Raw genomic sequence first — 26,703 nt, forward strand, 5'->3', positions numbered from 1 at the left:
AGATGATTATTGCAGCATAGCAGTGATAAGTACATGTGGTAGGCCTACCTTGTGTTCAACAGTTCACAGACCATCAGCTCCTAGGAAGCAATGCACCATGGGAAGGCTTTTGAAAGACGAAGGGTGCAGAGTCTGCTGCATTACAGGAACGTTTGAATCTGAAACAGACTTTACTCAAGTGCACACATGCAAATATTTAATATCCCACACGACCCTGTGGCCCGAAGAGTCTCAGAACAAACATCGCATTCGCAGAAGTTTACGTAGCGTTCGTTACTGGGTAAATAAGTCATCTGTAAAGATGTAAAATTGGGGTAATATGATCATATTTTCTTGACCTGGTAAGGACTCTAGCTGCTGCATTTTGGACTACCTGTAGCTTGTTTATTGAAGAAGCAGGACAACCACCTAGAAGTGCATTACAATAGTCCAGTCTAGAGGTCATGAATGCATGAACTAGCTTTTCTGCATCAGAAACAGATAACATGTTTCATAGCTTGGCAATGTTTCTAAGATGGAAGAATGCAGTTTTTGTAACATTGGAAATATGATTTTCAAAAGACAAATTGCTGTCTAATATAACACCCAGATTTCTGACTGTAGAGGAAGTAACAGTACATCCATCTAGTTGCAGATTGTAATCTACAAGATTCTGTGTAGTGTTTTTTGGTCCAATAATTAGTATCTCTGTCTTATCTGAATTTAATTGGAGAAAATTATTTGTCATCCAATCTTTTACATTTTTAACACACTCCGTTAGCTTAGATAATTGGGAAGTTTCATCTGGTCTCGTTGAAATATATAGCTGAGTATCATCAGCATAACAGTGGAAGCTAATTCCGTATTTTCTAATAATATTACCAAGGGGCAACATGTATATTGAAAATAGAAGGGGACCTAGGACGGATCTTTGTGGCACTCCATATTTTACTGATGATAAATGAGATGACTCCCCATTTAAATAAACAAAATGGTAGCAATCGGACAGGTAGGATCTAAACCATCTTAGAGCCTGCCCTTGAATACCTGTATAGTTTTGTAATCTATCTATGAGTATGTCATGATCTATGGTGTAGAACGCAGCACTAAGATCAAGTAAGACTAGAAATGAGATGCAGCCTTGATCAGACGTAAACATGATCAGGGTTTTGTCCATTAAAGAAACACTCCACTTAAAAAAAATAGGCTCATTTTCCATCTCCCCTAGAGTTAAACAGTTGAGTTAAACATCGATAAACAGTGCAATATGAAAAAGTTTTATTTTAAACAAACAGACTTGTTCATAATTCATCACCAGGCATATTTGCATTTGCATTTCACATGTTTAGGCTGTATTTTTGAACCACGAAAATCCTATTACTTTTTCAGTTTTTCCTTTCTTCAGGAGTGTTAAAACTTTAAAATGTAACAAATTAAAAGATAAAGATCCTCACTAAATGAGTTTGTTTAAAAGAATTAAGGTCACCTAATTTCTTAAATCCAGCACCGTTTACATCATTAGTGTAATTTTATGATATGAATCAATTCAAGTTAAAGTGCATTTATGCAATCAGACATGAAGCAACGATATATTAACATTCACAGCACACGCTCAAACACACGACGGATCCTGAATTAGAAACACTGATGTCCGATTAACAAACGCTCAACGTAAGGAAGGTCATAATAAATGCCCCGGAAATCAACCTGGTGTTTCAGCGATGCTGGATTCTCTCAGGAATGATAATATCACATCTAAACTGATTCGTAATCTTAACCACATTAAAAGAGCGATTCCACAAACAGATCAACTATTAGTTGGCGTTAGATCAGATTTGATCAATTCGGGCGGTCATTCATTCATAAATACGCAGATTTTTCATTTTCATCATCTTGTAAATATCTCAGAGTCAATCCGAGATCAGAAGCACATTCACCTACTCACAAACATTTCAAATAAGATCACGAGACCATAACAAAACTGAAGCGTGGAACAGACAGAAGTGATCACTCGTTTCATCACATGTCACTCCTGATGTCACTTCTGATGTCACTTCTGATGTCACTTCTGATGTCTGATGGGGTTTACTAAAGCCACGTTCACACTACAGGATTACAGCAAGTTATTAGATCACTCACAGAAAACTAGCGGATGATCAGCGTTTCGTCAAGTCTTAATGAGTGAACTACTGCCTCAAAGAGGCTCGCTGATGAATCAATGTCTAGCATGATAAATATCTGGAGCCAACTTGACGTCCTGAGTGACTCCTTTTGAACAACGCTGGCTTATCTGAGGTGCCAGAAAACCACAGAAACTGGTGCGTGTCTTCAGTATCTCACAAAACAGGACTGCAATTAACCAGACACATCTGATTCATTATGTTATATTCTCCAGATATTCTGCTCAGCTGCTCTCTATTGCTCTGTTTATTATTAGGATGACAAAAGTGTATTGCTCTGTTTATTATTATGTTTTGTCATCCTTTTGTTGATTTATGGTCTGCTTATGAACACTCAAATGATTGAGATGACCAATCATATCAAATGAGGCGGGCTTTATCGTTTTAACAGCTGAAAAATTACTGACCGACAGTAATAAGCACGTATTCAAACTACTCAACGTTTTGTCAGATTTCACCGTTTTAAAGAAATCAAAATGTGTTTTGTTATAGCCCATATGACAACGAGCAGTTCTGTTGAGTGGATGAGAGAATACTTTAAAATAAAACGTTTTAAATGCATTATTTTGCAATATATTGTAAATCTAAGTTTTCATTCTTCCCTTAGATTCCTTTAAATCGCGTAATTCCTTTAAATATGTAAAGCACCATTAAAGCACCTGGTTTACAGTTTTGAGATGTCAAGCAGTCCTGTATTCTTTCATCATTCAGAGGATTGTTGTCACTGCGGAAATGTTGCAGTGTGAACGTGGCCACAGTAAAACACTTTTTTTTACTATGAAACGAGGGGAAATCTTTCTATGTACAAGTAATATTTGAACATTAAATCCGATGGGGCTCTGTAAGAGCTGTTTCCGTGCAGTCCCTTCGGTCTGCAGATCAGCAGAGGTGTGGTTTGGGTTGATCTGCCTGTGTTTGCCCACAGTGACCAGCAGTGGGCGCAGGAGTCAGCTGTCCAGTGTCACGACTCGTTGGGCGGAGTGCTGAAGAACATCTCCCTGCAGAGCCTCGCCGTGTCTTCAGGGGAGCGGACGGTGAAACCAATGGTACGAGGGTCCTCGAAGATCTCGTAGTCATTTCCACCCTGATCCGAGAACAAATATTACAAATAAATACACATAAACACACATTAATACAGATACACAGCCATTCAAATACGCACCAATGAAGTTTCATTGCCGAAAAAGAAGATGGTGTCCCATCCTTCCTGCTCCAGCACGTCCAGACAGAGGCGTTTGTCCCAGCCCTCCGGGAAGATGTCGAAACTGATCAAACCCCCTGCAGACAACCACAAAACACACATTAGGAAAAGATTCATTTGATATCGGTGTAACATTGCGCATAAGTTTAACTACAACACCTGAAGCGTTTTTCCAGATAATGTTCAGTAAAGTTTTTAGCTGTTTGCAAACTTCTACCAGGTTTATCCACTAAATCAGATGCCCTCATAGCGAACCCTGCCTTCCTAACACGAGCCAGCTGATCTGATCTGAACGGGTTTACATGAGTGGCAGGTACACATGGGTTTTAACTGGTTAAACAGGCTGCATCTCTGACTCCGGTTCATTGTTTACAAAGCATTAACCCTGTAAAAAATAGTCCAAAAAATCTAACACTTTTAGAAAAAACTTTAGAAAAAATCTATAAAAAAAGTAAGTTTTGCATGTGTGTTTATGCCACTGAAAATATGTGGTAAACTGAGGAAAAATATGCAATCTCACAACAACGTCTTGCAAAACTGATGACTGAGTGACGAACGAATATACGTTTCTCTAAAAGCCTCAGAGATTATATTTGAGACTCACTAACCTTTTCTAAATAATGATAACTGGGTTATCAAGTAAAGGTGCATGTTTGTGCAGTTATACTAAATGAGTTTTAACTTGCTGGGGGTTGGACCTATCAATCAGACGACACAAGGCATGCAGTAGATTGAGTGCAACAGGATTTTCAGCGATGTTTATGATCTTACAGTTCAGCGTAATATCACAAATGATACAGTAGGTTTCATAGGGTCAATCTGTCACTTAATGTGTGTTCCTCCAAAATAAACCCTCCCAGCGGCATTAAAGCAGTGAATCTGCAACCTATTACAGAGAGTTTAATGTGTTTACGAGCCCCGAGGCTCATTCTCACAGTAATGACCCTTTTAGTCTTTGATACGGTCTGTCTTCAGAGAAGTGAACTGCTGGACTGTTTGTCCTCAGAGTGATTGAAAACAGACGTTAAAACTGAATGATCTTCACACACACACACACACAGACCATCATTAGTGTCCCTCCACTAGCATTCTAGCACTGGCTCAATGGTAGCTAAAGGAACAGCCAATCAGACTGCTCGATCATCTTACACCCCCCAAAAAAGAAAGAGACAAAGCCAGTGTGTGCAAAACTGAGCTGGACTTTAGAGGCAAAACTACTGGAAACTGCTTCTAGACATCAAAGCCAATGCCCATCCGTGTGTGTGTGTGTGTGTGTGTGTGTGTGTGTCCATATGTGGCAAAGTAAACACTTGTTTTCTCTCACGGGTCATTGGTCTGTAAACACACACACACACACGAGCGCATCTGATAGCATTCATTTATCACACTGAACACAGATAATGTGTGTGTGTGTGTGTGTGTGTAATGTGCCGTGCAGATACAAACAGCTCTGTTTCAGCACGGTTCATTTGCTTCCCATCACCAGAGAGCTGGTGATGTCATTTCCTGCTCACCTCTGGTGAACCGCAGACCTTTTCCTGCAAACTCTTCTTGCAGAGCCGCCACAAACTTCTCTCGTATCTTCTCTCTCTGCAGGACGGCACAGTTTGGATTATTTTATGTGTTAACGTTCATTAGAGTTTTAAATCAAATCAATCGATTTCTGCGGACCGTTTCACACATTTCATTTGAACATTTGACCAAATCTGGAAAAATAACTTGGTTCTTGTGAACTGAGAATACCTTGTCGATCTCAGAGAACTCGATTCGCTCTTCTAGCGTGCAGCTGCGTCCGATGGGCGAGATGTTGATCATGCCATTACGAAACTCAATGAACGTCCCTCTGAGAGAAAGAGATTTGGTTTAAATGATTACGTTTGGTTTGCTGTACTGACATGACATCACAGGTGATCACACATCTCTGTTACCGTTTCTTGGGCAGCTTGATGAGCCCCATGTAGCTGAGACAGAAGTTGATGAGGTCCTGCAGTAACTCCTCGCCCAGATGATTCTGAATGGCCTGAGAAACAGATTGAACAATTCAATAACACACCAATTTGGAATCAACACAGAGAATTCTGAAGAGTGTCACTTAAAGTTCTACAAAGAATTCCAATTTGGACTTCTAAGACATTTGAATATTTTCCCATTATCAATCACCTGTTTGGAGATGAGTTTGCCCTCTTTGTATTGCACGGTTCCATTTTCGGCGAAGATGTAGTCAAACTTGTGTATGACTGCAGCGAGAGAGAACATAACAAAACAACAGAATGAGATGCAATCAAAGCACTCTGTTCAGCATATCTTCTCTGCATCCTGATGACCTTTACCTTGTTACACAACACACACAAACAAGCTCATTTACACTCAGAGAGCTTAAATGTGAGATCCACAGGAGTCCTGTTTGATCACTGACCGGATGACTTAATGAGGTCAAAGACACATCTGCTCAGGTTCTGCTCTTATCTGAGTGGGAATGTGATCGTGTACCGTTTCAGATTAAATCCTGATCTCTTGGTTAATCTAATCAGAGCTGCACAATCATAATGACAAAGACAATCATCGATCACTGATGACACAATGAACAGATCTAGATAACTGATAAGATCCAGAGAAGTCAAACAGAAAGTCAAGACTAAAATGAACACCTGCAGGTGAGATTAAACCACACATCTGAAAGATGACTTTTCTTCTGGACAGGAATGAAATTACATTGACATTTTGCATTTATTCATTTGGCAGATGCTTTTATCCAAAGCGACTTACGTTGTATTTAAGGAATAGATTGTATCGTGCATTCACTGGGAATCAAACCCATGACCTCTGTGTTTCCATCTCCATAATGTTAGATCATGCCTCCATGCCAGAAATATCAGATCCAGCCCCAGATGCCAGATCCTGGCAGAAAATATCTGTTTGTCTGGTAACAGAATAATCTAATATCCTGGCAGTCAGAATTGTATTAGCCAGAGAAGAGCAGAAGCGGGAGAAAGAGTTCATTGAGTTTAATTGCGTATGTTTCAATGCTCAGACTTTGTAATTATGGGATATCAGCTGTTGTGTTGATTAAACACGAGTTTGGATAATGATCCCAAAGACTGGTGACCGTCTTTTGGGGCGGATGTTGAAGAAATGTGTGATTCTCTAACCTTCATCTCCTTCTCCGAGCTGTTCTGCGATTTTGGAATAATCTGATCCACCCACCACGCCGATCTTCACCTTCTTTCTCAAGGACTGGAAGAACTGGTCCAGCTCAGGGTCGATCTTCTGCAGACACACACACACACACACAGAGCTACATCACCTCAGTGCTCCTGAAAACTGATTTACGTCTCCATTAAACAGTGGATGCAGCTGAGGTTTCAGAGTATTTCTGATCAGGGAACACACTTTGGGCAGACTAAATAGTCTAAATTTACTAGTCATCATGTCTGCAGCCCTTATGTTATACTTCACCTTTATGTTTTCGGCAGATGTTTAAGTGCATGTTAGTCAAATTAATGGCGGTGTTGTTTACTGACTGGTTGTGTAACCAAACACACTCTGTGTCAGAGCTGCAGACTGTCATAGACTCACGCTATCACTGTACATGAAGTCATATCCTCTGTGATTCATAACAGTGTGCTAGGAGGGTAAGGAAACTCCCAAATGTTTAATGAGGGAGTTTAACAGCATCATGCAGGTGTGGCGGATGAACAATTAAAGGGTCATGAGCTGCATTTCTACTATTATTCTTATTATTATGTTATAATGTTCTCTGAAATTCACTTGTGTTAGTGTGGTTTTAAACTTAAATTTGCAACATGATGAAACATGATGTTTAGATCTAGATATATGTTATGAAGGCAATTTAAAGACTATTTTTCATAATTTACACTACAGTGTCTTGTAATCTTGTAATGTCATCTGTATGGTTCTGTTGATGGAGTAGTCCTGTGTATTTCCTCTCCTCCTACTACAAGCGTGTATCAGTGGGTGGAGCTAAAGAGGCAGTGATGCAGAAGCTGACTTGATCTACTCCTGCGGAGGCGGGGCTTAGCCACACTATTACATCATAAAGTGGCACATTCCAAGTCCAAGTCATTTTCGGAGCTTGGTTTCAATAAAAGCTGTTTTTGGACTAACAAGAACGTTTTGAGTTTTGAAACTTACATGATGTTTTTATACATTGACCTGTATGTCAAAAGATCCAGGGGAATTCGATTTCTCAGTTCATGACCATTTTAATCAGTGAAACTGTCAAAACACAATTAAGGCTACACTGACAGTAGAAAGATTTTTCACAAGAAGGATCATGATAAATGAATATTAGCATCCACACATCCTTTCTTTAGCGCACACGTGTGGAAATAATCTCAGCTCGCTCTTTAAAGCACCCCAGCCGGCATTTCAACGTTGATTCAACGTTGAAACAACGTCAGGTACCATGGTTGAATCAACGTTGAAAAACCTTTCGATTTTGCAAATTGGATCAACGTTGAAATCACGACGTTGATTCACCGTTGAAATCGTGACGTTGATGTACGGTTGAAATCACAACGCTGATTCACTGTTGAAATCCCGACGTTGAATCAACGTTGAATAACCTTTCGATTTTGCAAATTGGATCAACGTTGAAATAACGACGTGGATTCACCGTTGAAATCGCGACGCTGTTTCACCGTCTTACCTGCATTATGGGTGAATTAGGGTCGTGCTGCAGCCCTGGGATGAAAGCTGAATGAGGTGTTGATTTTGAAAAGTTAATCAGCGTTGATAACACGACGTTGTTTCCCCGTCGTACCTTGCACCGTGTATAAATACACCTAGATCCTAGTTGGCATTTAGATCAACATGGTACATGCAAGGCTAAAAATCTAATGACTGGCAGCAATGGCTTTACAAACAACTTCAATAAACTACCACATGCTCAAAATTGTCAAACAGCAGTTTAATTTTGGAAACATACTGTATAAAACAGATGAAAATAATCCCACACTTTATTATGCAGAGTATGCATGGAGGTAATGCTAAAAACATGTAGTAGAACAATCCAAATACAATATTTAAAGGTTTTTGTAAAATAATTCGGCACAAAAAAGCATATTTTTTTCAGCACTTACAAGACAAACCCTTGTACCTTTATGACTGAAACCAGTGGATCTTTTATTTTGGTGGAAAACTACAGTTTCTGTCAAAAACATGTTTTAGTAATGTGTCTCATTTCAAGTTGTGCACATTTGTGCCGTGAAAATGTGTTGCACAGTACGAGCAGGGAACCTTCAACCAGTTGATTTCTAACGGGAACCCCCCCGGACTGTGTCTTCTTTACCGTGGGGAATGCAGAATGAGATTTCTACCGCAGGGCACTCTAAAATGTTAGAACCAGCAGCCTCGTGTATACAGTGTGGTTGTGCTTCGGGTGATCCTTGAAAGTGTCCCAGCGCTAGGTCCATTCTGACGCCGTCCCCTCCACTCTCTCCCACTTGTGCACTTTCTGTACCGTCCTGTATAAACATTTACATTTAATCATTTAACAGACGCTTTTATCCAAAGCGACTTACAAATGAGAAGAACAGAAGCAGTCAGGTGTACAAGCGAACAACAACAGTATACAAGTGCCATGACAAGTCTCAGTTAGTCTAGTACAGAACGCATAGCCAGGTTTTTTTTTTTAATATGAAAGACAAGAAAAGAAGGAAAAGTGCTAGCATTAGTTGGTTAAGTTCCGGTGAAAAAGAGGAGTCTTAAAATGTTTCTTGAAAATGAGTAAAGACTCAGCAGTTCGGATTGAGATTGGGAGGTCATTCCACCAGCTGGGCATAGTCCAGGAAAAGGTCCGTGAGAGTGATTTTGAACCTCTTTGGGATGGCACCACAAGGCGTCGTTCACTTGCAGAGGGCAAACTTCTGGAGGGAACATAAGATTTAACCAGTTTGTTTAGGTATGTCCACAATGTTTCACAATAACTTTGATATTGTGAAATATATTTAACTGAAAACTGAATGCAAAATAAATCACACAATATTTTCACTTTACAGTTCAGTAACAGTGAGGTTGGAAACAAAGTGGACAACACTATTCATTAAACACTTATTCAATGTATTCAGATGAAAATTTACAATATTAACAAATTATTCACAAACAGTGTTTTCAGAGCCCCCAGTTACACTGTTTTAATCAAAACACTAGTAATACAGTGTAGTAAAACAAATAAAATCTAATTCAGTAAATTTTAATAAACTAAGTACAATCAAAACCTATCACAAAAGGTCAAAGCATCTCTAGCAGAAGTGACAGTGCAATGTAGCAGATGAACAATTTCTTACCAATGTTTCAAGAACAAGCTGGATCCTCGATGACTCTACAAGGGGAAAGAAGAAATGGTTTACTGAAAAGTTCTTAAAAAGCAGGATTTCATATTATACCATTTCTTTAAACCACTGGTTCTCAAACTTTTTATACCAAGTACCACTTCAGAAAATATTTGTTATTAAATATTAAGTTGCACCATAATGACCAACATTACATTTCAGCAGCGTAGTAGACCAAACTATTCAGCTACAGGTCTACAGTTAAAAAATGAGGCAGTTTTATTCTAATAAGAATATTTATTGTCAGACACTTTACCATGTTTGAACATTAACACTACAACTGTGCTTACATACACAGGTAAATAAAAAAAAAAGTTTAAATTAAAATGTAATTTTAAATGTAATTATGTAACAAAAGTTACAAAACTGTACTGTACTTTAACTGTAACATACTTAAATGTGCAAAAAAAAAAAACTTACTCAAAGATTAAGTTAAAATGTATTAACATTAATTAGTTTAATTTAGTGATTCACCTGCATAACAACTAGCTAGAGGGGGCCTGAGACTTTGAGAACCATGGCTTTAAACGATCCTTTTTTTTATTTATTCATTTTCATTAATTCATTAAAATTATATTATTTAAATACCGACATTTGCACTTATGTTTCAGAAAACACTTTGAAATTATTATAAGAATACAAACATATATAACACACCTAATGCATGGGATACATATCAGGACAATATGGGAAAATCTCTAAACCATCTCTAAATCTCTCTTACCAGCAACACATTAGGTGAGCACCTAACTTGATCAGCTGTGATAAAGCAATGCAAAAATAGACACACGGGTATTTATTTATCTGCAGGTTACATGTCCTTTAAACTACCCATTTGTAAACTCTGGTAATACTTTACTATTTTCAAAAGATAATAAAGATAACGTTAGCGATTTTCTTACCTCATTTTGCCAGGATGTTTTCAGGACCTCGCAGAACACCTGACCCTTCTTGTGTTCGCAGTTTTTGTTCTCCATTGACATGTCACGACTCAAATTCGCTCAAAATAAATAAAAAATGTACAGGCAAATATGAAATAATTCGGGACCGATAGAGCAGTCAGTTATAACGAGCAGCAGCTCACAGTTAGCCGCCTCACTCACAGAAAGACGACAATAACGGTCATATTTTTAAATGTAGAAAGGCGCGAACCGATTCATTGTCCAGTTTCCTGAATGACAGCCAGATTAACCAATCATGATAGAAGTAATAAAATAAAACTACCAATGGGAGTTGTTTCAGTGTGATAAAGCAGCGAAATGTATATAGTTTTATTGTTGTTAATAATGATAATATTTAACATATACCTTTAGATTTTAGAATAGGTATCATGACTAAAATATTTTAAAATGCTATTAAAATAATTAATTTAAATAATTTAATATAAATAATTTAAAAGCTTGTTAACCTTTTTCTACCATTTAGCATTAAACATTTTTAACGTTGTTTCATTAAAACAACTGACCTTATTTCAGCCATATTTCAATGTTGAAAGTTGGTCATGTGCTGGATGTTTTTCAACCATTCAGCTTTAAACGTTGAATCAACGTTGTTTCAACGTTGAAACCACAACTGACCTTATTTCAACCATATTTCAACATTGAAAGTTGGTCATGTGCTGGATGTTTTTCAACCATTCAGCTTTAAACGTTGAATCAACGTTGTTTCAACGTTGAAACCACAACTGACCTTATTTCAACCATATTTCAACATTGAAAGTTGGTCATGTGCTGGATGTTTTTCAACCATTCAGCTTTAAACGTTGAATCAACGTTGTTTCAACGTTGAAACCACAACTGACCTTATTTCAACCATATTTCAACGTTGAAGGTCGGTCATGTGCCGGCTGGGACGGAGATTTTCTGATTGGCTAGTGTTATCATCTAAGAGGTTGAAGTGATTTAAACAGCACTGTCTTATCTCGTCTTGGTGTGAACGGGCTATTAACGTTGTAAAACAGTATGTGTGTGTGTGTGTTAACAACGTTCTGTATAAGCTGTAAAGGTTATTTTTACTTTTCACTTTTAGTACTATAACGTTCCCACGAGTCACTGCTTCTACAGCGGAGGAAAGACTGATGATGCAACATCGGAGCACACTGATACAGCACATCTGACGTAAATAAACAGTTCATGAGCAGAACGGCATGTCACGTCACGCGGCAGATTTCGGTAACTGCTCATGTAACAGAGCGAACCGAGGGAACACCGAATGTCGCATGTTGTGTTTAGAACGAACCATGAACGAACATTCCAAGAGCGTCGCGTGGGAAACATTGTCTACTGTACAGCTACGTGCAGAACGAGTACTGTACAAACACACAAAAACACACTCACGAGACATGCTTCACCTAAACAGATCAGCGCAGCATATAGAAACATAATGTTCTCTTAATAGCAGAGAGGATTTATAGCCCTTTAAATGTTATGCTTAATCTGTTACATTTAATATTATCTCATAAATATTGTGTTGATTTAAAAAAAAAAGATTTTATATAAATGAACAGTCTCGCATCTTACCTCTCTCGGGTTTGTCAGCGTTCCGTCCACGTCAAACAAGCACAAAACATTTCGACCTCCGGCTAAAATAGACTTCATATCCATTTCTTCTAATCCAGTAGACATTTAAAATTTTATAATAAAACCAAAAAGGACAATAAATATAAATAAATCAGAAATGACTCAAGATGAGTCAATGCATAAGAATATAACGAGACACGGTCTCTCGTCTTTCATGAAACCGAAAGATAAAAAGTGTATACTGATGAGTCTTACTTCCCAAGGTTACTGTGTATACGGCAGGCTACATCACTGCTGAGGGTGGATTAATCTGCACATGTGGTTCTTTCTGCAGCACTCTCTGTCCTGGGCAGGGTCCGCCCCAGCCAATCACAAGCGCGAAGTCTGGTCACGTGCGCTAAGGGGGCGTTACCTCGCTGTGTGATGAGGAGCTCAGAAGCGTCACAAGCTCCGTCAGTCAAACGCGTCGAGGAGACAGTTCGACCTCTCACCTACTTCATTACATCTCATCATAACAATAACAATAACAACAACAGAGAAATAATTACAGAGAATCAAGAAAATAAACAAGAACACAGGCCAAAGAAAAACCTGTTTTCAAGTGACTGTGATTCACGTTACATTTAGCAGACGCTTTTATCCAAAGCGAATTAAAATGAGGACAAGGGAAGCAATCAAAATCAACAACAGAGCAATGACATGCAGGCTAATAAATAAAAAAGGAATAGATCATTTAAATGTTGTAGATTAGGCTAGTCAAGACCGTTTCTCCCAGCCTCTAGCTAAATAATAAAAAAATGGTGGACCATTAGGCAAAGGTAGGTGCCGGCCTTGGGCCCCAAAAAGCCAAGCGCCCCCTAAAATGCTTTTAAATGCGAGATGCGTGTTCAGTGTGGACGAACAAGTGCTGGGTGTGGTGTTAATTACCACGACAAACGTCTGTGCATTCGCGTTGAATGGTTTTTGTTAAAGATTAAATATGCTTAAGTTAAAATTTTCATGATTTTAATTAGGCCTTATTTATATATATTTTTTTTATAATCATCCAGAAAAAAAAAACCTGAATCCAGACAAATAGGAGCAAATAAAACTTAAAACAGATTTCACAGGGCCCTACAAATATCATGCATCTGAAGCTTTAATTTAATACTAAGCACGTATTACATATTATTTTTTATGGTGCCGACTTGTTTTCACACAGGCACACCTCAGTACGGTTGAAATAATCCTTAAGCATGTAAATGTATAATTTCCTTTAAATGTGTAACTAAAATAAATAAAAAACAAATGTAAATTTTAAAGTTTAGAATTAGACAGCCTTGCCTTGTGTAGACAATTGCATGGTGAAAATTACCCCAAAGCACCACCTAGTGTCCAACCTACTCTAATACTATTATAACCTGTTTAAATTTGAACAATAAAACAATAAAAAACTAAAATAAATAAATAAAAATGAAAACTACATAACCTAAATGTAAATGGAACTGAAATTAGTCCAAAATAAAAGCATGAAAAGTATTTAGTTAGAGCTGTTTCAATATGCCTCAAACATTGAAGAAAACCATGAAAAATATTAAACAACTTATGTAAAAAGGTTTCTATGCCACCAATTTTTTCATTAATCACTTACCCCCATGTCGTTACAAACCCGTAAAAGCTTTGTTTGTTTTTGGAACACAATATAAGATATTTTGGATGAAATCCAAACTGGATTTATTTGGATGGTTTATTAACAAAACTGATTTACTTAAGAATAAACAAACAGAGGAAAACTCATACATCAATTTTTATGTAATTAGCAGATGCTTGTATGTAAAGCAAGATCATAAGCAGCGAATCATAAAGCCAAGTAAATGTTTACGAACAAATATGACAGTCATCGGTTGTCGTGTCTTAGGGCTGATGATGAATTTCTTCAGTCAAATAAATAAGGCTAAGGAGACGGGGTTCCAGGTGTCAGAATATAGACTTTATTGCTCAAAACAACAAAGCCGAGATGACGGCCGCCGCATCTGAATCTTCTGTCTGTCCATGCACTCATTTTATACCTCTATCTCCATACCTTATTTGGTAGTTCCGGTTTTTAATTGGCATTGCCCGCCAAGTTTGCCACTCCTTATCGCTTAATGATGGAATTCGGCCAAATCAACAATTAAACAATCTCTCCCTATTGGTTGGCTATGGTCACGTGAGACATCCCTCCAAGTCTGTTTACCACTGATGTCAACACTTGGAAATCACCCAAAGTTCTCAGGGTTATTTTAGTTCACAGGTGCATTACAGAGGTCAGTTTAGTTCACAGATACAACTTAGTGGAATATTACCAGGATCTGCCAGTGGGAGGTCTTTTATGTCCAATCCTGTTTAACACTAATAGTACTGCCCTATGGGAGGGCTTTTATACACCTGACCCTTTTCATGACAACCAGTATCTGGGAATAACTCAGCATATTGATCAGTATATTGCTTTCTGTCATAGTTATCCATAATATTATAAGTAAGATAATACCATATTAAGTAAATAACATAGAATAACACATTTGTATTGAGTAATACCAAAGAATAACACAATATATTCCCCCCTCTGAGACTTTACCAAGTCTCACCACTAAGCCCTTTGCCTAGAGTACAACACCACAAGTCCACCTCTCCTTCTGTCCATCTATGAACCAATAATGGTCCTCCATTTCCTCTTAACAAATTATTTCTTTAAGTTGTTGCACTCCAGAGGAAGTCAGATCCAAATATCTCTCCCCACAATTGACCAGAAAAGAGTAATAGAATCTACTTCCCTACCTATACCTTCTTGGGGGTCAAATTAATCAAAACAAATCAACAATGTGTATTAAAGCATGTGCATGAGATGTCTTAGCCTTGCCCATGGTTGTCATGGTTATGTAGAATATATGAATGATTCAAATAATCAAAATTAGTAAAAACAAAGTAATACAATAAATTGTACACTGGTTCATCCCACGCTGCCAGAGGAACTCCAAGCATTTCCGGTAGCCTGGAGTGCTATCTGGTGATGCTGTCCTTCGTTGCCAGAGGAGCTCTCAGGCAACTTTCATTGCCATTCAGCGCTATCTGGTGTTGGAGTAGATAGTGGGTTTTTAAACCTCCAGTTGAATCTACTCATGTTGCTAAGCACTAACGTGCTCGTCGATCCCTTATTCTTTTCAAACTTTGATGACTTTTCCAGTGTTGAATAAGACAAACTATATACTAACAAATGAAAGTTACATGATGAATACATTCAGATAAGAAAATATGCAATCTTTCTTTATCGTCCCCTTTTCTGGTTGCATTGCCTCGTAACACAGACAATGACCTGCTTAACACCTTCAGCGTCCTCTTTCTTTCTTAAGATGTTCTTTAAAATAAATGATCAGATAATAAATGACTTAAGGAGTAAGTGACTTCAGGAAGGGGCATATGCCAAAATAAAATACAATAACACAATTTAACTTCCTGCCTACTCTATCCAAGTATTCTAATTCAACTACATAATAAGAAAATGAAAATACAATGAAGATACTGACTCCCTCTCTATCAAAAGTTACAATACAGGATAAACATAAAAAATAGAAAATAAAAGGCACCCCTTCCCTACCACTCCATTGTTTTTCAGGAAGGTTTCACACAAATTCATCCAGTCCAGGTCCCAATGTGCACGTTGGTACATCCAATGTCCACTCCAGTTGGTCTCACTGACACATTAATCATCTGTTTGGCTGCAGCACTGGCCAGCATTGATCTGATGAAAGGCACAATACAACAGAACAACAAAAGAAACACAACAACAACAATGCCTATTATGATGCCCACTTTAGTTAACCATTGTCCCCAAGACCCAAAAAGTAAATTAAACCAATCCCAAGTATGCACATCTACTCCAGCATTCTTGGTCACTTCCTCTCTTAGGTTTTTCAGTTTCTCCATTGCTTTGGTGATCGATCCAGCTGGGGCTGTACTGTTTGAAATATAAGTATATGAGTCAGTTCCAAACATTACACATACATCTCCTTTTTCGGACAGAAGCCAGTTCAGTGCTTGTCTGTTTTGCCATGCCATTTTACTTGTAGGACTCAACTGTTTTCCCAGAGCATCTAAGGCATCATCAGTATAGTTAATGAATCTATTCTGATTATAGTAAATATAATTGATCCATTCTAAGTTCTTGTTTGGGGTAATCCACACTAATATAGACTCAAGTCCAGACTTAATTTCATTTCTATCTTTATATTTTTCTGGTATTCCTCTTGGTTGGCCAATTAAATCCATGTACAGATTTGGATCTGCTTCATATGCTCTTTTAGCTCTGTGTCACCTTAGTTGCGGCTGCTTAACTTCATTTAAGTCTCCTTCAATCGTTGTTACCCCTTGTAACAGTCTTAGGCTAGTACAATACCTTTCCAGTCTTTTGGTAGTGTGGCTCTTACTTTTTGTCTTCTTTTTTTTTTTTTTTTTTTTTTTTTTTCACATACCCAATAGTAATCTGCTATTGCTTCTAATTGATCTTTCATGGTGCGAATTTGGGCAAAACTTATAGTTCTGTGTCTTTGACCTTTATGATTGTCATGTTCATTCATGTTTATCTTTACAGTGGCTGTGGCATATATCAGACAGAATGATTTGAGTACTTCTAAATTATAATACATATTTTGGTCTAAATGCCAGATTATTGCACAATTCCTTTTTAATTATCCCATTTTATGTTTCCCTTTTGATTCGTTCAAACGCTCATACTCCAATGCGCGGTCGATTACATAAACTACAGGGGTCTTTATTTTCTTGATGTCAGTTCTTATATCTATTTGTTGACATTCATCATGTTCATTTTCTGACATTACTTAGGGTGCAGACTTCACATTCAAATAGATATTCATCCACCATTGCTTATACATAAAGCAACCAATAACCTTGTCACTTTATTTATAATCTTTCTTATTTTTTATTTTATTATTATTATTATTATTTATTTTTAATCACTTCCCCCCTCGCGCAATGGTCAAAACCATGCATGTCAGATAAAAGGATTGTAACCGATATAGACCTTCATATGAGCGCCAAAGCCAATTAGCATTTTTCTTTTTTTTTTTGTTAATGGTTCAAATGTTGTTCATGCATCAGTAATCCTCAAATAATCAAAGGTGCTTTAATATTTTGATGGCCCATATGTTTTCTTTGTGCTCTAAGTGGAACTGTTTTGATTGAATAATTATCATTCCAGTCTGCACTAAAACCTGTAATTCCCAAAAAAGTAATAATTTATCCCACTGTTTGTAGTTGTAGTCCTCTAATTGACTGGATGATATAGCTTTCATCCCATGTGAAATTGTGCATCCTTAGTACTCAGCTTGCGGTAAGCAAAATTGCAGTTTTTCTTTAGAGGCCTTATGTCCCCCTTCAGCCAAGTAAGTCCTTTAATTGAGCCTTGGTGGCAAAGTCATTGAACAGATCAACAAATTATCTGCATACTGTATTAATGTACTGTCCAGCCTGAGATCACTTAGATCTTCTTTTAGAACTTGATTAAATACATATGGTGAGTGTTTTGAAACCTTGTGGCAGTCTCATGTAAGTGAGTTTTTTTTTTTTTTTTTACCTTGATAGGTGAATGTGAACAAAAGTCTTCTCTCCACGGCCGAGGGAACGCTGAAAAAGCTTAGCAGAGATCAGTTACTGTATAATAATTAGGAGATGAACATTGGTTAACAACATATGCAAATTTGGAACTTCAGTAGGCCAATCCTCCACAACCTCATTCACTGCTCTCAAAGCATGCACCAAACGCCATTTTGATTTGTATGCATTATTTACTAGCAATATTGGGGTGTTACTACAGCTAGTAATTTCAACAAACACTCCTGCTTTCATTCATCCCTCAATTGTCTTTTTGATTCCCTCGTCTGCTTCTGGTTTTGAAGGATACCTCAACTTTCTCAGTAGTTTAGTACTGTAATTTTCTGGGTATCTTAGCTCCTGGTTTAAGCACTATTCTAACTGGATTAGCTGATTTTACTAATCCCACATCTATGTCACGCTGAGACCATAATTCAGGTGGTACATGTTTCTACATTTCTTTCTCAATTCAGTTTGATGTTTTTTTTTTTTTTTTTTTTTTACCTTTGGCTCAACTTTTGTATTTATAGGGGACTCCCATCATTGGAGTAGTATACAACTTTTTCTGTGGCTTCCCAGTTGCTTTTTTTTTTTTTTTTTTTTTTTTTTTTGCTTGTTTCATCATGGGGGCCAAGTCTTTAGAAACACAATCTTTACTTACAATGTAACATGAGGAATCGAGTTTGGCACTTCTAACCATTCATCAATTATTTTTTCTTTATCTATCTGCAGAGCTTAACTTTCTGCTCCTACTATTAGCGAGTTCATGGGAATTTGCAACCCTTGTGTGTTTTTTAACCATCTTTTTTCAAATTCTGGGTCTATGTTCTCGTCACACTTCATAGTTCAATGAAATTCATTTTTTGGTGGATTTGGTTCACAAAGCTGTTCTCTTATGTATCTTCCCCATTTGCCAATTGTTTTTTCTACACCTTCCTTTAGATCACCTAACCAATATATGTTAGCACATGGTTCTTGTGTTTGTTGTAATGATGAAACATTCATTTGTCTAATTGCCCTATCGTCTACATAAATTCCATCTGGTGTACACCATATCTGCATTTTTAGTTTACATATACCATCCCTGCCTAATAAATTAACAGGTGTGTATTCTAAGACTAAGATTGGTATTCTTATTTCAGTGTCTTTCAGGCTTATGCTCACAGGGGCAGTCATGGGAAGTAACTGAGTTGTCCCTGAGAATCCTACTGTCTTTATATATATTTTCTAGACATTGGGAAGTGCGAGGCATATCTTGGATTTAAACAGGAGTTTGTTGCCCCTGTATAATGGGTTTTCCTTCGATTTTAACTTGCAGCATTGGTTCTTGATCAACATCACAAGATATCATTGGAAGCTGATTCCTCCCCGTAAGATTCTCTGGGCAGCCCTAATAGCCTTGATCAGGTCCACGCCATGGGTTAACAGGGCCTGGAGGTTGAGCTTGCACTTGTTGTTGTCCAAGTTGACTCCTGGGGCCATTGGCTGGCTCCGTTGCCAAGGATTGATGGTGCAGTTTCTTCTACTGTGTCCAGGCTGATAGCATCCCCAACATACTCCTGGAGGGCCACCAACTTTTTGTTGATTGTTGTTAAATCTTCCTCTGCCACGTCCTTTTTGTTGTTGTCTTTTCCAGCTCCTGTTGTTTGGCTGCTCTGGCTTGAGATAGATGACGACTGGTGCCGGTCCTTGTGGTGTATCAACTGTTCCAGCAGGCGGTGCCTGTGCTGCTGCGGTCTGATTTGCTGGTGCAGGCACATTCATTGTTACAAGTGGATTGACAGGCATCGAAGTATTGACCGGTGCCATCACTGCTGAGTGGTGTTCCTTCTGCACTGCTTGGACCTTTTTTCTTCTTATTTAGAAGCTCTTTTTCTTGGTCCTTCATCTTTAGCTCTGGTCTTCTGTGCTGTTTTACAGCATGGACCACATGGTCTCTGAACTCATCCTCCAGCTTCACTTTCATTACTGCAGGCATGGCTTCCACAATGGCAGTCCTGAAGAGTGCTGTCAGTACTTTTTCTTCCTCTGGATCTTTTTCCAGTTCTTCTTTCCAGCATCTTAGTTTTTTTTTTTCTGTATGCAGGTGGTGGGATTCTCAGTCTCCCTAATTAGCTCCCCCTTCAGGAATTCTGGATAAGTTTGCATAGGGTATTCAACTCTCAGAGTCATCCAGATGTCACGTCAATGTTTGTCAAAATAAACTCATTCTGCTTGAGGCTTGTCAACTGCTTGGTGGAGGCCAGACTGCTTGAGAATGTCTTGGAGGCCCCCAAACGCTTAGCAAACCGGGCTTTGATGTCACTTAGGGCCAGAAGCTTTCCAGTTGTTTCTTCTTCAAATGTTCTGATTCCATTTTCCAGCTCCTTTATGGATGTCTAGAAGACGGGAAACCAGTGTCCAGATCTTGACTTGCCCAGGGAATGTATTGGGTGTGACCTTGCTTGATGATTATTGAGCACTCAAATTTTGGGGTTTCAGTCCTTCTTGATGTCCTTGTTGATCCATGCTGCTCTTTTCCTCTTCATCTGTATGCTTGAAACAGATCATCTGGATATTCTATGTCTTGCATGACCAGTGCCCCGACTACTTGCTTGTACTGCTTCCGCTGGACATAATCATATTGGCTTGGGTGTGATTGCATTTGTCCATGTTTGCCCATCAGTTCGTCCAGCTCTTGTTGCAATGTGTCCACAGCTTGCTTGAAATCTTCTCTTGTCATGTGGATTCTCTCTTGTTCCGTTGCACCTTTCCTCCATCTCATTTAGTGCTTCTTGGGCTGAGTCAGCAGGCGTCACTGTTCTTTCAGGTGCATCTTCAAGCTCTTCTGCTTGATGGCTCCTCAATTCTTCATAAATTGAGGTTAGGTGTTTGTGGCGATTCTCCATTTCTCTGAGCATCTCTGAAAGACATTGAGATGTGTGTGGCTCACCTGTTTTCTCGTCCTCTCTGTTGTCCTTGGCCCCTCCTTTCAGTCCTTAGCTCCACCTTGTGGGCTGTTCTCTCTCTCTCTTTTTGTTTTGAATGAGACATTGATGTTGATGTTATCAGCCCCTCCTTTTTTAAGCTTCAGCCCCTCTCTCATGCCTGTGTGTGTATCTCTCTCTCTCTCCTGCTGTCTGCCATTCTCCTCAACTCACTTCTGCTATTCTGCTCATTTATTTCAACATCTGCAGGTGCATCTTGTACATATCCCTCAAATTCTATTTATCCCTTTAAATCTATTTTTCCCTGTACTAAAGGCATTTGATTAACAGCTTGATCACAGGAAGCAGCATATGGAGGCGGCCTTTCTTCTTCGATTTCATTGTTTTTATTGTCTCTTTCTTGTTTCTCCAATTTTAATAATTTAATTCTATGTTGTTTTAACTTAGTCAATACCCATGATTCTTGTTCTCGTTTTTCATTTCATTTCATTTTCTTTTTTTTTTTTTTTTTTTTTTTATCATTGATCTTGTAATTTTTAAAGATTTTTAACAAGTTCTCTCTGCCCACCTTTTTGAGAGCTCCCCTATTACTTGTTTACAGGCTGGATTTTTAGAAACCAATAACTCTACTTGAGTTGACATCTCTGAAAGTCACAGTTATCAATTTGCTCAACACAATAAATTATTATTATTTTTCCCTCAGTGACTTACCTCTCTAATCCCAGCACTTTAATAGCTAATCTTCACCAGGCTCATCAGACGAGGATCACTAAAAGTATCCGACCCCTGATTTCCACCTGGACTTTTGCTGGGCGGAGGACTTATCACTTTTTATAGAAGCTGATTAGATTGTCTCAAATATTTTAAAATAATCACAATGTTTTTTCTAGTTTACAGTTTGAAGAGAAACACAGGATCTATTGATTCTTTCCATTGCAAATTGCTTTTTATCCGAACTGTTTTCTCCCATGCTAATTGCCTCAAACCTCCACAATCTGTGACCTGTAGCTGTCATTCCTCCTGCCCAAATTGAGTAAGTGAAAGATGGGGTTTACTCTATGCGAAACCCTCCTATCTTGAATATTCTAATGTTCAGTTCATCTTTTGACAATATTTTAAGTTTAATGGTTCCATAAAAGTCAATTAGCAATCTCTTTCCTTGTATTTATAGAATTTGTCTACCCCTTCATCCCCTTCTTCTCTTTTTCTTATTAACAACAACTTCTCCCATTTTTCTCTTTTTTATTATTTAAATCGATTAAGCAATGATCTCAACATTTGCTCTTCTATTTCTTAATCCTGGATAATTTCTACCAACATTTCTAACATCCATGTATAATAGTCTACATTCATCAACATATTCATTATCATCGGTATAATACAGACCCCAGACCCACTTTATGGTGAAAATATATATCCTTATTTTTATGTTTTATTATTATTACTATCCTGATATTTCATGATTTCCTAATTACAAAATATCTTTTTAGGAATTTGTTTTTTATTTAATAATAATGTTTCTAATATCCGTTATTATGACATGACTACACGCATAATGTTTGGGGTCATATTGACCTCAGCAGTATTACTGAGATCAAAGGATTTTCACATGTTTTAAATATGTTTGGTATCTAATGTAATTTCTTAAGACTAAACTCACTCCCACACTATCTCTCACACATGCAAACACACGTACACACACACACTCTTTCATACACCCATAAACACACATAACACTTTCTCTTTGTTCTCTGTCACACACACAGCACAAAGTCAGACCAACATACAGGTTCTCATTCTCACATTTGTGCACAAATACATGCATCCAGACACACATACATGCTCTCTCTCTCTCCATCACACCACACACTCACAGTTGCTCTGTTCTCCTCTTTCCCTGCCCTTTTGCTTTTACTCTTTGCTGACACTCACAGAGATAATTTCACTCTTTCACTCATACAGAGGTTTCTCGCATGGACACACACACACACACACACACAGCTTCTCCTTCACTCCTACTCATTGCTTCCACTCCCTCCGTCATGCACACACCAGCCTTGGTTTCTGTCTCTCTTTCTCTCTCTCACTCTAGAAACGAAAAACCAGTCACTTGTTACTTTATCAATAATTGTTTCACAATTTAGATCACAACGTCGATAACTTGGATGACCTCCAAACTCCCGATAAAGCCAGTTCTTTGAAATCTACTTTGTTCTTTCAACTCTTTATACACGCTTTATTTTCTAATCACCACCTTATTGCCTCCTCCTGTATTATTTTACAATTGTTCACACTAGTTTTTCATACCATTGCAAAAATAAACAGCCACATAAAACATATAAAATCAGCACATATAGCTTCATGCAAAGCCCAGTATAGTTAATGTGGTTAGTATAGCCAAGCAATCAGTGCTTACAGTAATGTATCCAGCATGCTGCGCGCACACACAAATCTCTCTCTCAACATACAATGGACAGACAGAGACTAACACTTTAACTCTTTCCAGTCTGCAGACACCCGAACAAGCTGCCCTTCCCATGCGGGGACCCACCAGGGCCACACCCCCACCTACTTGGGCAGCTCCCTAGTTCCTAGGCGCCCCCACTTAGGAAGTCCCTGTAACGGGAATTCATGCCCCTCTTGGGCAACAACACTTAACACTTCATATGCATATAAACCTCTTTATCAACTTTAAGCAGGGACCCACCAGGGCCACACCCCACCTACTCGGGCAGCTCCCTAGTTCCTAGGCGTCCCTACTTTTTTTTCTCTATCTGCTTTTCATGGAGACCCACCAGGGCCACACCCCACCTACTTGGGCAGCTCCCTAGTTCCTAGGCTTTCCCCCTTTTTTTCTAACTATCTACTTTTCGCAAGCGCAGCTTCTGACACCTGGAACCCCTTGATTTATACTTAATTAACTTTTCATTAAATTTAGTTTTCATTAAATTTAGTTCAAATTCAATACTTAAGTTTCGTTTATTGGTGAAGCCCTGTCCAAATTACCCCCACAGGCATGACCTTAACCTCCCACGCAAACATTCTTGTGTCCAATTTAAGCAAAAATTGCTTACCTTTTTTTTAGGCGCCTTTAATTTTCAAGTAGTTTGCGTGGAAGTCAGGCCTTCTGCCCGCGACGGCTCTCGTGGAAACCGGACTTCAATCCAGTCCCTTCGTGGTCACCAATTATGTCGTGTCTTAGGGCTGATGATGAATTTCTTCAGTCAAATAAATAAGGCTAAGGAGACGGGGTTCCAGGTGTCAGAATATAGACTTTATTGCTCAAAACAACAAAGCCGAGATGACGGCCGCCGCATCTGAATCTTCTGTCTGTCCATGCACTCATTTTATACCTCTATCTCCATACCTTATTTGGTAGTTCCGGTTTTTAATTGGCATTGCCCGCCAAGTTTGCCACTCCTTATCGCTTAATGATGGAATTCGGCCAAATCAACAATTAAACAATCTCTCCCTATTGGTTGGCTATGGTCACGTGAGACATCCCTCCAAGTCTGTTTACCACTGATGTCAACACTTGGAAATCACCCAAAGTTCTCAGGGTTATTTTAGTTCACAGGTGCATTACAGAGGTCAGTTTAGTTCACAGATACAACTTAGTGGAATATTACCAGGATCTGCCAGTGGGAGGTCTTTTATGTCCAATCCTGTTTAACACTAATAGTACTGCCCTATGGGAGGGCTTTTATACACCTGACCCTTTTCATGACAACCAGTATCTGGGAATAACTCAGCATATTGATCAGTATATTGCTTTCTGTCATAGTTATCCATAATATTATAAGTAAGATAATACCATATTAAGTAAATAACATAGAATAACACATTTGTATTGAGTAATACCAAAGAATAACACAATACGGTGTGCTGGAGGTCTTCCAAAATATACACTGGAAAATATCTTTGAAAAAAGAGACAGCTGAGGGATTCAGTGAGGTGATGGATAGGTTTCTTCACTGTGAGGTTTTCTGAAGCCATCATGAACTGAGAGTTTTGATTGGTTGAGGTCTGTAGTTTAAAGGATTGTTGGATTGTCTACTCTCTGTATTAGTTTGTGTTACTCGTCAGAGTTAAACAGGTTGTCCGGTTTTGGCAGTGACGAGGGCGGAGTCTCCCAATTCGGTGGCAGGAAGTGGCAGGCCGTGCAGTGCCCATCCATTACACAGACTCCGCCCACAGGGTCCCTCACTGATTGGCACTTCCTGTGCCTGTCCGTTGACGTGTGGCCAAGGTGACAGGGCTTCCTCTTCCTGTTCTATGGCTGTTGGCATAGACATATAAATACCTAGATGCCTCATTGTCCGCTCGACCGCACGTCAACGTCGCCGCCATATTGGAGCGGGCAACTCTCATAAATCACACATCAGGAAAGAAAAAAATATACCATATTTTCCAAAGTTGAACAAGGTATTGGAAAATCCCTGTATGCAGATGACGGTGCACTGTGGAAACGGGGTAGAAATGTGACATATGTGGAAAGCTGTATGCAGAAAGCCATCATAGAAGTGGAAAAATGGGCTAATAACTGGAGCTTTAGAATGTCTGTTGAAAAAACAAAAGTAATATGTTTTTCTAAGAAAAAGAAATTACCAAGTACTAAACTTAAGTTATATGATAAGGTATTAGAACAGGTCTCAGAAGTTAGGTTCCTTGGGATCTGGATGGATTCTAGACTTACTTTTGCGTCACACATCAAGAAAGTGGTTGAAAAATGTAAAAAGGGAGTTAATGTTCTCAGGTGTCTTGCAGGAGTAGATTGGGGGCAACTTGGTATTCTTTAAAGAGAATTTACTGTGCAATGATAAGGCCAATTATTGATTATGGTGGCATAGTACACAGTTTAGCAGCACCTTCCATACTAAAGAAAGTAAATGGAGTACAATCCCAAGCACTGAGAATAGCATGTGGGCATTTAGAACATCTCCAATCTCTGCTTTGCAGGTTGAAATGGCAGAAATGCCATTAGAAATTAGGAGAATTAAGCTGAAAATGGCGTATTGGTGCTCCGGACAGGGAGGGACATGCAGATGCTCATCCAGTAAAAGATGTGGTAAAAGAAAGTTGGGAGCATGAATATGCAAGTTTTAATAGTTTTGGATGGAATGCTGATAAAGTTGCCAAAGATATTGGAATAGATGGTATTGTCATGAATCATACGGTAATTACACCAAGTGTACCCCCTTGGATGTACAAAATGCCTTTAGTGGATCTACAATTAAACATCATAAAGAATGAAAAGGAAAGGTGTGTATCTATGAATATAGCAGTGGTCAATTATTTGAATCAAAACTATAACAATAGTGTTCAGATATTTACTGATGGGTCTAAAAATCCTCAATCTGGTTATACAGCAGCAGCAATATATATACCTCATATTGAACAAAGTACTGTTAAAAGGCTGTCTAATGATATATCAGTATTTACAACTGAACTCATGGCAATATTCATAGCAATGATATGGGTAGAAGAATCTAATATTTAGGATACAGTCATATGCTCTGATTCATTCTCAGCTTTGTGCAGCTTAAAGAGGGGAATGTCAGATGCTAGACAAGATATCTTATACGATATATTACAGATTTTGTACAGAATAAATCTACTAGACAAAAATATATCATTTTTATGGGTACCAGCTCATGTTGGAGTTGAGGGAAATGAGATAGTGGACAAACTGGCAAAGACGGGATTAAAAAAGGATGAAGTCGACATAGAGATTCCATTAAGCAAAGCTGAAGCTAAATGCATTGTAAGAAAAGCTGTTATAAATATCTGGCAAGACAACTGGAATAAGGAGTTAAAAGGAAGACATCTGTACAATATTCAGGATACAGTGGGGAGTGAAAGGAGAAAATATGGATCCAGAAGAGATGATACAATTATCTCGAGGATACGCATTGGGCA

General features: G+C 38.4%; 1 protein-coding gene across 1 annotated transcript; it reads right to left on the reverse strand.

The window, feature by feature from the left end:
* Positions 1 to 1,308: 1,308 nt before the first annotated feature.
* On the reverse strand, positions 1,309 to 12,558 carry LOC113048700 (phosphomannomutase 1). Its single transcript, XM_026210537.1, has 8 exons — positions 12,233 to 12,558; positions 6,510 to 6,627; positions 5,521 to 5,597; positions 5,289 to 5,380; positions 5,104 to 5,203; positions 4,875 to 4,950; positions 3,322 to 3,437; positions 1,309 to 3,243 (listed from the first exon to the last, which is right to left on the reverse strand). The coding sequence occupies exons 1-8, from the start codon at positions 12,335 to 12,337 to the stop codon at positions 3,121 to 3,123; spliced, it is 807 nt and encodes a 268-aa protein (XP_026066322.1). The 5' UTR covers positions 12,338 to 12,558; the 3' UTR covers positions 1,309 to 3,120.
* Between the last annotated feature and the right edge of the window lie 14,145 nt (positions 12,559 to 26,703).

Source organism: Carassius auratus, chromosome 3 (assembly GCF_003368295.1).
Source record: "Carassius auratus strain Wakin chromosome 3, ASM336829v1, whole genome shotgun sequence".
NCBI lineage: Eukaryota > Metazoa > Chordata > Actinopteri > Cypriniformes > Cyprinidae > Carassius > Carassius auratus.